The sequence below is a fragment of the Belonocnema kinseyi genome, chromosome 10 (genome assembly GCF_010883055.1).
Source record: "Belonocnema kinseyi isolate 2016_QV_RU_SX_M_011 chromosome 10, B_treatae_v1, whole genome shotgun sequence".
Taxonomy (NCBI): Eukaryota; Metazoa; Arthropoda; class Insecta; order Hymenoptera; family Cynipidae; genus Belonocnema; species Belonocnema kinseyi.
This window is the reverse complement of record NC_046666.1, coordinates 62606604-62619225: the sequence shown is the minus strand read 5'-3', so window position 1 is coordinate 62619225 and position 12622 is coordinate 62606604. Positions and strand designations below refer to the sequence as shown.

Genomic DNA, 12622 nt, shown 5'->3' with positions numbered 1-12622 from the left:
TTTGTTAAAGTTTACGAATTTTGTGCACAGATGGGTGAAGAAATTTTAAGATATTAAAGCGTTTTATGCCTGAAAAAAATTATAAAAATAAAAAATCAAACATTTTTCACTATTTTTGTATACAAAAACCGCCATATTTAATTTTGCAGTCAAAATATTCGAATTTTAACCACGGATTCGAATTTAGCTTACCCAAAAACATAAGGAACGGTACTTTTGATCTATTTATTATTTTGTTATACCCATAAATTTTACAGTCAAACTAATGTCATAAAATTGATAGCTTTGGTCGTTAATGGGTTAATATCTCATGATTAAGTAAGCAACTCATTCTCAACTTTTTTAAACACTGAATAATGTTTATCTATTCGGTTCGTTAATTCAATATCGCAAAATCAAATTTCCCTTTTTTCCAAAATTGCGAACTACGCGCTTTTTTGATATTCAAAATCTTTAAGTGTCAAAAAATTATGAGCGTTCATATTTCCGGAGCAAATTTTTATTTTGTTTTTAAATTTCGAAAACAATTTTTTTCGCTACTGAAAAATTCGATTTTTGTCGACTGGCCCCTTAAGCATCCTTACCCTTCAACTAACTAACTTCTACTAGACAAGGTTTGATTTTTTTTCCTCGCAAAATGAAAAAGATTTTGTAAATATAATAAAAAGACTTTATTTCACGTTTAAGCAACAAACTCGTAAGGAATAGGTGCAAGAAGTTGAGGTTCGACCTTTCCGGAGACGATGTGAGCTCCACGGGGTTGAACAGGTTGTCTTTTCAGTTGCACCTGGACATTCTTGTCCTTGGCTTCCTTCCTCAGACGCTCGTTTTCCTTCACTCTCCTCAGGAAGTCTTCTCGGCACTTGGAGTGATTCACGTGTTCAACTCGAACACTGATCCTCTTGGGTAGGATTTTTCCTCGTACGCGCTTGTTTACGACAACTCCAAGAGCATGGGGTGTCACGTTGAAGACGCGGCCCGTCTTGCCGTAGTAAACTTTGTAGGGCAAGCCTTTCTGGATGGCAGAGTTCTGCTTGATGTCGACCATGTCCCCAATTTTGTAGACCTTCATGTAGGTCGAAAGTGGAATGGTTCCATGTTTACGGAACTTGCGGGAGAACAAGTCTCTCGTTCCGCGACGGTATCCCTTTGAGTTCGTCATTTGGACGTTACTGTTTCTGGAAAAGGAGAAAAACGGGAATTCGAATTTAGTTCCTGAATTGAGAGTTATCAGGTTTTAAGTATTCAGGGTAGCCGTTTTAATCGAAGGAAAAAATTCCCGGTCATTTCCCGATTCACAAACATTGTTTACGGTCACTGGAATTTAAAAAATCGAACTCTATTCTAAACATTTTTCCATTTAAAGTAATAAATAACAAACAAGAAATTAAAGGATTCAAAGCAAAACTCTTGAATTTCAAACTTTTAACATTAAAGTTTAAAAGTTTTTCACTTTTATAAATTATAGTGTTCAAAGATTCAGATTAAGTTCCAAAAATATAAATCTATGTTAACATTTTCAAAACTCTAAATTAAGAAATCAAACAATGAACTTAAAAATCTTCAAAATATATTAATTTAAATAATTTACATTTCGATACATTAAAAATTAAAAAAGAATTTTTTTAATCTTAACAGTTCTTAAATCAGAAATTAAATTAGTTTTATTTTGAAAAGTTCAAGCATCCTTGAAAAACCTTAAAATTTTATTTCCAAATCTTAAGAAATCTAGAAGTGGTTTAAAATTTTTTCAAATTTAAAATAATTTTAGAAATTTTGTTCATAAGTTTTAAATATATTTTTAAATGAATTAAATTTTTTTACAACTTTTAAACAATCCTGAACATTAAAAAAAAATCCTTAAAATTTGAGTTTATAAATAACAATAGAACACTTATTATTTGTAGAAAAAATTAGTGTAATTTTAAGAGATATTTAGAAGTTTTAAAAAGATTTAAATTAGATTTAGAAGTTTGAAATGATTTTGAATAATTTAAACGAAGTATGTGTACCGTTAAAATTTGGCTATTCGTACCGAAATTTTTGTGCAAATACCCACAACCAAATTTTAAAAAAAAAGGAGATTTTTTCAGATTTCAAACAACAAATTTAGACCCTTTATAAGAATTGTGAAAGACTTCAAAAGAATAAAAACATTTTCTTAAGATTTTTAGGAAAATTGAAAATAATTTTTTATTTTGAAAAATTATTGTAAAAAAATATCAAAAAAGACCCTGGAATATCTTAAGGATTTTTTTTTAATTCGCAGGATTTTTCAAAAATTACAGGAAAAAATCGATTAATTTAAAAACCTGTTTAGAAGTTCTGAAAAAATATGTTAACACACTTCGTTTAAATTACTTGAAATCATTTCAAGTTTTTAATTAATTTTGAATCTTTTGCAAACTTCTAAATATTTATTAAAATTGCTCAATTTTTTCTACCAAAAATAAGTGTTCAAAGGTTATTTATATGTTTAGATTTAACAATTTCACTAACAAATTAAACATTTATTAAATAAAACAATTAAAATTGTTTTCTTTTAAATACTTGGTTTCAATTTACTCATCTTACATTAACAATGAAATATTGCTAAATATTAAATACTAATTCTTTTTCTAAATTACAACATATCAAATTGAATAATTTAATAATTTAATAACTTAGACTTAAATAATATTTTGAATTTAATAAAAATATTTAATCACGACTATATAATTATGGAGTTATTTTTAAGTGTAAAATAGTTTCTAAAGTTTCAAACGCACGTTAAAATTTATAATGGCTAAACAAATGAATAGAAATAATATATATATTAATAAATTTATTTCTTGAACTTAATATATAAAAAATAGAAGGGAAGGCCTAAAATTTTGAATTAAAAATATTTTATTGATAAATCATTAAAATTTGTATTTAAAAATAAAATTATCGGAATAAATGATATATTAATACCAATTCTTATTAAGATTTTCGAATTAAAACAGTTACAATCTGGAAATTCTCAAATTTTGAACGGATCTAGAATCGTTAAATCAAATCAATTATTATTCAGATTTTTATTTTCGAAGTAAAGCTCCATTTTAAAAAACATTGATTTATTTATATTTAAAGTTGATAAAATAAAACTGTTTTTTATCAAAACATTTTAACTTCAAATGCTTTTAATTTCTAACTGTTTAAATCTTTAAGACTGCACTTTAATTATTTTTAAAAATATTTTAAAAACACATTATTATACACAACATTATTTTAAAAACACGCAATCAGCACTAGCTGAACATCATATTGAAACAGGACATAACATTTTATTTGATGCAACAACAGTCATTGCAAAAACACACAACAAATTTCCAAGAAAACATAGAGAAGCAATCGAAATCTTAAAACACTCTAATAACATCAATAGGGACAATGGATATAATACCAATCCGATTTGGCTTTTCGTTCTCCCGGATTTTTTAAAAAAGACTTGATTGGCCAATCAAGTTCGACCAGTCCCCACGATGGGGCGCTCTGGCCAATCACAGGCATCGTAGAAAGTATACCTAAGAACATCATGACCTGATACCTCAGTTTCAGGTCAGCCCTGAAGATGTGAACTGTAATGTTCACGAAACGTCGGCAAACAATTCGTAGTTTTTTACACGAGTGAAACCCGAAATATCTCTTTTTATCAAAATGAATCATCGTAAAAGCATAAAATCTATTATTTTAAAAACTGTTGAACTCGAACTTGGGTCGATTTTTCTTCTGCAAATTCGTAAAATTCCCGGTCAAGAAATAAATTTACTGTCACTTCGTGGTTTTTCCCGGTCCCAGAAAATTCCCGGTTTTCCCTGTTTCCCGGTCCAGTGGCCACCCAGAGTATTATAATTGTATTTAGGAATTTAAAGTTTACCAAGGGATTAGTATTTATTCCTTGAATTAAAAGCGATCATGAATTTAGAGAAAGAGAGTTCAAATAGAGGGTTGCTACAAAAATCCCAATTTCGAAATTCCCTGGCTAATTTTGCAGTTTTCCTGATGTTTATAAATTTTTCTGTCGAGTTTAAAAAAAAAACCTTCACCACTAGAAGATTTAAAAAAAAATGTTCATCAAAAATGTTGAATTATCCTGCAAAAAAAAATAATAACCAGGGTAGACGTTATAATCGACGAAATAAATTCCCGGTCATTTCCCAGTTTGCAAACATTTTTCACGGCCAATGAAATTTAAAAAAATGGAAGACTAAAGTTAAACAATTTTCCACTTGAGTTAATAAAAACTGAGCTGCAAATGAAAGCATTTAAAGTGGAACTTTTTAAATTGAAATTTAAATGTTTATTTTGAAAATGTTGTATTCAAATGCTCAATAATTTACATGTATAAAATTGAAGGTAGTAACATTTTTCCATATAAAAAATAAAAATCCACGTTATCATTTTCAATGCTCTAAACTAAAAAATCAATCAATGAACTTTAAAATTTTCTGATTCTTTTATATAATTTTAAGGCATTTTTTTCAAATATTTTCTTTTTAAATAGTTTAAACATCCTTGAAAAGCTTCAAAATTTTATTTCAAATTCTTGAGAAATCTAGAAGTTGTTTTAAATTTGTTTTAAGTTAAAAATTATTTTGAAAAATAAATCAATTTTCTACCACAAAAAGAACGCGAATTTTTACCTTATAAAATTACTTTTCTACCAACAAAAAAAAATTAATTTTCAACCAGATGAAATTAATTTTCGATCAGACTCCTACCAAAAAGACTTATTTTTCAACCAAAAAGTAGAGTTATAAAAAACTGAAGTTTTTAAAAAACGAATTTTCATCCAAATAGTAAAATTTTCAACTAAAAAAGATAAACTTTCAGCAACAAAAAATATATTAATTGAAATTTTTTTAACAATATTTAAATTTGCAATATATTTTCAATAAAAAAAGAAGATTCACAACGAAAAATGTTACAGCTAACATTTCAAACACAGAGGATGTTGATTCTAAACCAAGAAGAGTTGAATTCAACCAAAAACATATCATCCAAAATGTTAAATTTTCGACGAAAAAGCTGACTTTCAACCAAAAAATGTATTTTTTCATCATGATAGTTGAATTTTCAATAAAACATCCTAATATTCTACTAAAAAGAATGCGTTTTTTTTAAATTGTAGAATTTTTAACACAACTAAATTTTCAACTAATGAAATTGCTTCTCCACCAAAAAAGACCAATTTTCAACAATATAGTTGGGTTTGCATATAAAAAAGGTCCATTTGTAACATAATTGTTGCATTTTCAATCAAGGAGATAAATATTCAACCAAGGAGATGAATATTTAAACAAAAAAGGTATATTTTCATCGAAAAATGTAATAGCTGATTCTTCAACCACAAAATAATTTTATTTTAAATCAAACATTTTTAATTCAACCAAATAAAGTGAAATTTGAACTAAGATTACATTTCTACCAAAAAGAGGAATTTTCAACCGAATAGTAGTGGATTTTCCACAGAAAAATGATTTCAAAAACAAGCTTTTAAATAAATAGTGAAATTTTTAACTAAAAAAATATATTTTCAACCAAAAATGGAATGTATGCATTTTCAGATTTAAAGAAACAATAAAAAAATATCCGATTCTTGAATTTTCGACTAACAAGATGAATCTTTAACGAACAACAAAATAAATTTTGAACACAATAAATAAATTTTTAAGATGGCATTTCTACCAAAAAATACGAATTTTTAAATAAAAAGTGGGATTTTCAGCAATGAAGTTTTTAAAAACGAATTTTCATCCTAATGGAGACATTTTCAATTAAAAAATATCAAATTTCAGTACAAAAAATTTAAAAAAAAAGAAAATAGAACACAATAGTTAAATTTGGAATCAAGAAGATAAATTTTCAACCAAAAAGGATTAATCCTCATCCAAAAATATAATACAGAAAAAACACTTCGACTTTACAGCAGAATACACTAGCTACAATAGCACAAAGCTACAATAAAGACTTGAATTTTCAGTTAAAAAATCTAAAAAAAAAATTATCAGCACAATAATTACATTTTCAATCAAGAGGAATTTGCAGCGAAAAATTTAATAACTTATTCAACCAGGTAAAGTTAATTTTCAACCAAATATTACATTTCTACAAAAAAGACGAATTTTTAATCAAATAAATCAACTAAAACACAAATTTTCAATAAAAAATGAATATATAAATTTTCAGTGAAAAATATGAATTCAAAAAAATTCAGCCAGAGATAAAATTTAAAAAAATGTAATTAAATTTTATAATTATAGAGATTTTTATTTTTAACCAAAAACAGTCGAAATTAGGCAAAAAAATTTGATTTGTCAAAAAAAAATCAATCCTCAGCCAAACCAAATTTATTTACAACCAAACAGTTACCTTTTTACCAAAAATTGTGTGAAAATTTCAGAAAAAATGATCGAACATTCCCAGACCTGTAGCAACCCTGAAATAATCGACTCACGGAAAAATTCTATGAACGAACGCAAAATATCGAATTACAAAATTTGATAGTTGAACTTCTGCTTTCATTTCTTGCGAAACTGACATTAGTTTGAATGCATTAAAATTCAAATACACAAATAGCAATGTTTTAAAAAAAATTGATCAAAATTCTTCCAAATTTGAGGTGTTTTAATTCTGAATCGATTTACAATTTTAAGTCTAAAGTTTTATCCTCCTCAAAATAGGCACATAGATTTAAAAAGAGAAAAATTATGTTTTAATCGGAGAAGAAAGCATTTAAATTATAAAATGATCTGAAAATTAACCAGATTTGTTTCTAGTATATTTTAAAGTTTTCGAATTTTTGTGTACAAGTAAATAATATGAAAATTTAGAATCCGGCGAATTCGTAGTGGTAAATAGAAAAAGTAATGAAACAATACAATAATAATTAAATCGAAACTTTAACAAAACTTTAAGCAATCCTGATAAATATCACTATATCACTAGGGTCTCTGACCAAAATCCAACACGCGTGAAACAAATTCTGGATCATTTCCATACAATCCGATCATCCCAATATCCCAAATAGTTATCGAGAAATCATTCTTTGCTAATCAATAATAAAAATAGAAATATTAACATGAAAAGTGCACTATAGACCTAGATTATCTGTAAATAAAAAATATTTGGCAAACTTAAAATCAATTTCAGGTTATGTTTACGGATTGCAGACACGTGGATCTAAAACCTAATTTCAAGCTTAATTATATTATATATGTTGTAAAAAACTTACACTTCATATAATACTAAACTATAATTTTAAATATTTTAATAGAAGCGTATCATTTTTGTAATATTAAAGTGGAAAAAACGTATAACTTGACACTTACCTTGGTCAAAAAAGCGATCAAAAACAGAAAGAAGGTTCTAGACAGTATGGCCAACATTGACGAACAAATTCTCTGGAAAGGCACTAGATCTAGGGTCTTTGTTTTCTCCGCTCAGTTACATTGACCGCGAAATTTAAATTTTAGATCTTTTAGATGTAAAAATACAAATTAGCTTTTGGTTATTTTTTAAATTTCGACCACTTCAATTTAGTAGAATCAATTTTTTAAAGTTTAAAGTATAATTCCATAAAAATGTATTATGTTTAAATCCAAATATCTGAAATTTGTTGTGGAGATAGAAATTTTTAGTTCAGTTTTCAAATTAAGAAGATAAATTTGAAACCTTAAAAATGAATTTTTGACTAAAATTATTAGTCTACAACGAAAAATTTGAATTTTTAACCACATATTTAGTTGAATGTTCAACCCAAAACATCAATTTCTCAACAATAATGCAATTTTAAACCCAAAAGATGAATTTTTTACCAAAAAAGATACAGTTTCAATAAAATGAACAAATTTTCAACCAGAAAATATAAATTTACAAACCAAAACTAGAATAGTTCAATTTACAGTTAGAAAAATAAATTTAAAAAAAGGAACCAGTTTTCAGCAACATTAATTTATTTTCAAGCAAAAATGGAAGTTACATCCTAGGTTAAAAAATTATTTTTCAACCAAAAAGTATTACATTTCTATCAAAAAAGGTAACATTTTGACAAAAAATGGAATAGTTAAAGTGAATTTTTAACTAAAATGATCAATCTTGACAAAAAAAATGGTAACTTTTGACCAAATACATGAATTTTGGACTAAAAAGATAAAGTTTCTACAAAAAATAAAATACTTAAGTTTTCAGTTAGTTAAATAAATTTTCAACCAAAATAGAAACGAATTTTCTACCAAATATTTAATGAGAGTAATCTTCTACCAAAAAAAAGATGGATGTTTAACAACTAGTTCAATTTTCACCTAAAACAGATCAATGTTAAGCCCAGAAGATTAAATATCTATAGAAAAAGATCAATTTTCGATAAAAAAATTGAACAATTACATTTTGAGTTAAAAAATTTATTTTAAACAAAAAAAAGCTATCTTTCAATCAAAAAGATCAATTTTCAACGAAGTACATGAACTTTTATCTAAATAATAAAAAAGGGGATAAGAGAGGGATTAATAAAGAGGGTATCAGAAATTTTTAAATTTAATTTATTAATATCAGACTTGGAAGAAGAAATGAGGAGAAAGGGTTGGGGAGAAGTTAGTATAGGGAAGGAAAAGATATATACAATGGCATACGCAGACGACATACTGTTGATGGCAGAGGATGAAGAAGGGATAGCGGGATTAATTACAGTATTAGAGAAATACTTAGATGGGAAAAAGCAGAATGTAAATGTAGAAAAGACAAAGATAATGAGGTTTAGAAAAGGAGGGGGAAGGAAGAAAGAATGGACAGGGAGATGGAAAGCAATAAAGTTAGAAGAAGTCAAAGAGTATAAATATTTGGGATATATCTTGCAAACGAATGGAGATCATAGAGCTCATATAAGAGAAAGGATAAAAAAAGCAGCAGGGGTAATGAAACAGATATGGGGAATAGGAAAAAGAAGGTTCAAGAAAAATTGGATTAGGAGAATCTGGTTATTTAATACGCTGGTATGGCCGGTATTAAGTTATGGAGCAGAGATATGGGCATAGAAAAAAAGGAAAGATATTAAGAGTTTACAAGAAAGGTACATAAGGTGGACACTAGGGGCAGATTGGAAAACGCTATGATATATGGCGAGAGAAGAAACGCAAAGGGATAAGTTATCTTTAAGAGCAGGAAAGAGGGCATGGAAATTTGAGACGAAGCTGAGGGAGGAAAAGGGAGGGGAGTTGGCGAGAAAGTGTTTGATGCAGGTAGAAGAGAGGAGAGGGAGGGAGATCGAATTAATGAGATGGGAAGAAGAAAGGAGGAAGTTCTTTAATGATAGAGAAATAGAAGACGGGACTGAAGTAAACTATGAAGAATTGGAAAAAAGGGAGAGGGAAAGACAATTAATAAAAAGATGGGGGGCGATTGAGGAATCAAAATACAATAAATGGTATAAGATGATAAAAAAGGAAGGGGTGTTAAAGTATTTAGATAAGGGGTGGGGAGAGAGAAGGTGGACCAGAATAGCAAGATTTAGATTGGGAAACGAGGTAAGGGAGGGGATGTACTGGGGAAAAGAAGAGAACAGAAAGTGTAGAATATGTGAATGGGAGGAGGAAACATGGGAGCATGTATGGGAAGGATGTAGGAGAGGAATGGAAGATAAAGGAAGCTGGCAGAAAATGTGGTTAAGATTCTAGGGAAGGATGGATTAGGAGAAGAATGGATGAAGGAGTTGGAGGGTACCAGAGGAGCGAATGAGAGAGAATGAAAGAATGCACGTGAAAAAAAGGTAAATGGAAGTATAAAAAAGTTTAAGAAAAAGGAAACGGAAGTCGCTTAGATTAGAAGCGTAAAAAATGTAAGTAATGGTAAGGTAAAAGTTAAGTAGACTAAGATGCGTTTGCGTTCTCTCTCTCGTTTGCACTCTCGCTTTCGTTCAAGCGCTCACTCGTTTGCTAATAAGTCCTCAATTGCGCTGACGTAGGAAATAGAAATAAGGAACTAGATATAAGACTATGTAAATAGTTGTAAATAATTGTATATATAGAAAGGATAAGATTGTAAAAAATATAGACATAAACGGAAAGATTATAAGGAATAGAAGTCATGTAAACCCTTAGAAGACACATTATGAATAAAGAAGAATTAAATTGTTAGCTCAAACAAACGATTTTCAAACAAAAAATAATGAATCCTCAACAAATAATTCAATTTTAAACCCAAAAAATGAATTTTTTACCAAAGAAGATAAATTTACAAACCAAAAACTAGCATAGTTACATCCTCAGTTAAAAAATTATTTTTCTACTAAAAAAAAAATGAATTTTCAGCAAAAAAATTAACTTTTAATCACAGTGATGAATTTTCAAACGAAAATATGAATTTTTGTCCAAATTATTGGAAGTATCAACCCAGAAGTTGCATTTTCTATAAAAACAAAAAGAATTTTTAACTAAATATTGTTGTTCAACGAATGAAATCTTTTCTTAACAAAAAATATAATAGTTAAATTTTCTAGAAAACATAACATTTTTTAAACAAAAATATTACATTTCTATCCAAAAAAGGTAAAATTTTTACAAAAAATAGAATTTTCAACTAAAATTATATATATTCGATCAAAAAAATGTGATTTTCAACTAAAAAGATAAAGTTTCAACAAAAAATAAAGTACTTAAATTTTTAGTTAGTAAAATAAATTTTCAACCAAAAAAGAAACGAATTCCAAAAAAAATAGTTAATTTTTCAATCACACAAATTATTTTTTAACCAAAAAGAAAAACTTTCAACTAATGAGAGTACTCTTCTACCAAAAAAAAACAACGGATTTTCAACAAATAGTTCAATTTTCACCTAACACAGATAAATTTTCAACTAAAAAGATTAAATTTCTATCAAAAAAGATCAATTTTCAACAAAAAATTGAACAGTTACATTCTCAGTTAAAAAATTAATTCTAAACAAAAAAAAATATAAATTTTCAAACAAAAAGAAGTCACCAAGAATCAACAAAATAATTAAATTTTGAACAGAAAAAAAGAATTGTCAACTAAAATAATGAATCATCAACCAAAGAAATGAGTTTGAACAAAACAGTTCCACTTCCATCTAAGTAGTTGAATTTTCAATAAAAAAGCATAAAGTTTCCACGGAAAACGTGATATTTAATATTTCAACCAAAAAGAATTTTAATTGTGTAACAAAAATTAATGAATTCAACCAAAAAATATGAATTTTCCAAATATTTTGAAACATCATCCAGAAAAGATTAATTTTCAACGAAATAATTGCCATTTTTGGCCATAATAATAAAATTAACTTCAACTTTAGTTTTTCGAAAATTCCCTAACTTTATCAGGTTTTCCCCGGGCTTTCTGGAATTTCCTGATCAGTAGCGACTCTGTAATTTAAAAAAGTGTATGTTTATTTAACTCTAGAATGCGTTTGTAAAAATATATGTAGCAATTATTTTAAATGCTCTATAAATTCTCTGTTTAGGTTTTCCGCAGTTTTCCACTCCCCTGGCCAAATATTCAGACGAATGCGAACGATTCTTCTGCAGAAGAGATTTTCGAGATTGAAAGCCCCCAAAGGTATAAATGTACAAAATTAAAAAAGAACTAAAAGTTCCAATGAAAAAATCGAAATTTATTTACCATCTATACATAAAAGTGCAATATCTACCATAATTATTCCATTACGCTTCTGCAGGAGCTTCTTGAATCGGTGGTTGACTCACTGTTGTTGGTAATCTTCTTATTTCAGTCTGGAATAAAAATTTCTTTTAAATCTTACGACCAATTTAGTAGATTTCAGAAAAAAAATGAAATATACATATTCCTTTCCACACAAACCTTCGTCACTTTCATTGCGACACCTTCAGGCAAATTCCTCTGCAGATATTCAAGAAGAGTATCAGCAGTGGAACCAGTGAGTTTTGCAAAGTCAATGAATCTAAAATAAGTTCTCATTTCATACTGAACTCGATGTTTTTTGTGATTGTGTTTTGATTTAAGTAAAGTTAATCTATCGAAGATAGGTTTCCTGGACGCTTCACTGCCAAATTAAATCAAAGTAATTTAATTATTCGGAATTTTGAATCATTAAGATAAAAAATTTAAAAATATAATAATCGTAAAATTTTACTTTCGGGTGGTGGTAATTCCCAAGTGATTCGCTGTCATGTCTGCGAATTCGCTGTAACTTTTCAAAACTGCCGTATCATGCCCCCTAAGTTCCAATTCTATCTTTTTGTACAATTTGTCTGGATCGGCCTATTTAGAATTTGTAAAGTTGAGTATTTGAAGTCTTTAAGCAGGGTTAATTAAGGTAAAAGTGATAACAGGGATAGTGTGACAGAGAAGAATTTGAATTAAAAACAAATTAGCTATTAATTTTTTTTTAATATAACACAAAGATTATATCTCTTATTTCTAAAAAAATGGTTTTCTTTATTAATTAAATCACTATTGCTTTAATTATTTAAAAATAAAATTGAGCAGCTTTTAGAGACAGCTTCAATTCGGAACTGTGTCATCTGGGTTTTTAAGTTGAATTTTCCTACAAAAAGCACTTTTTGTTGTTGTTTTTTCTAGGATTTAAAAATTGTTAAAAAAATTTTTTT

General features: G+C 27.6%; 2 protein-coding genes across 2 annotated transcripts in view; both read right to left on the bottom strand.

Annotated features, from left to right (window-relative positions):
* Nucleotides 1-652: 652 nt before the first annotated feature.
* On the bottom strand, nt 653-7402 carry LOC117181570 (60S ribosomal protein L21-like). The gene is made up of 2 exons (XM_033374398.1): nt 7356-7402; nt 653-1178 (listed from the first exon to the last, which is right to left on the bottom strand). The coding sequence occupies exon 2, from the start codon at nt 1160-1162 to the stop codon at nt 683-685; it is 480 nt and encodes a 159-aa protein (XP_033230289.1). The 5' UTR covers nt 1163-1178; nt 7356-7402; the 3' UTR covers nt 653-682.
* Nucleotides 7403-11625: 4223 nt separating this feature from the next.
* The window catches only part of LOC117181771 (28S ribosomal protein S10, mitochondrial), a 4133-nt gene continuing 3136 nt past the window's right edge, over nt 11626-12622 (bottom strand). The window contains exons 3-5 of the mRNA XM_033374736.1: nt 12145-12272; nt 11853-12054; nt 11626-11764 (exon numbers count right to left, since the gene is read on the bottom strand). Coding sequence (XP_033230627.1) covers nt 11696-11764; nt 11853-12054; nt 12145-12272 — 399 coding nt within the window. The 3' untranslated portion in view covers nt 11626-11695. The remainder of the gene's footprint in view (nt 11765-11852; nt 12055-12144; nt 12273-12622) is intronic.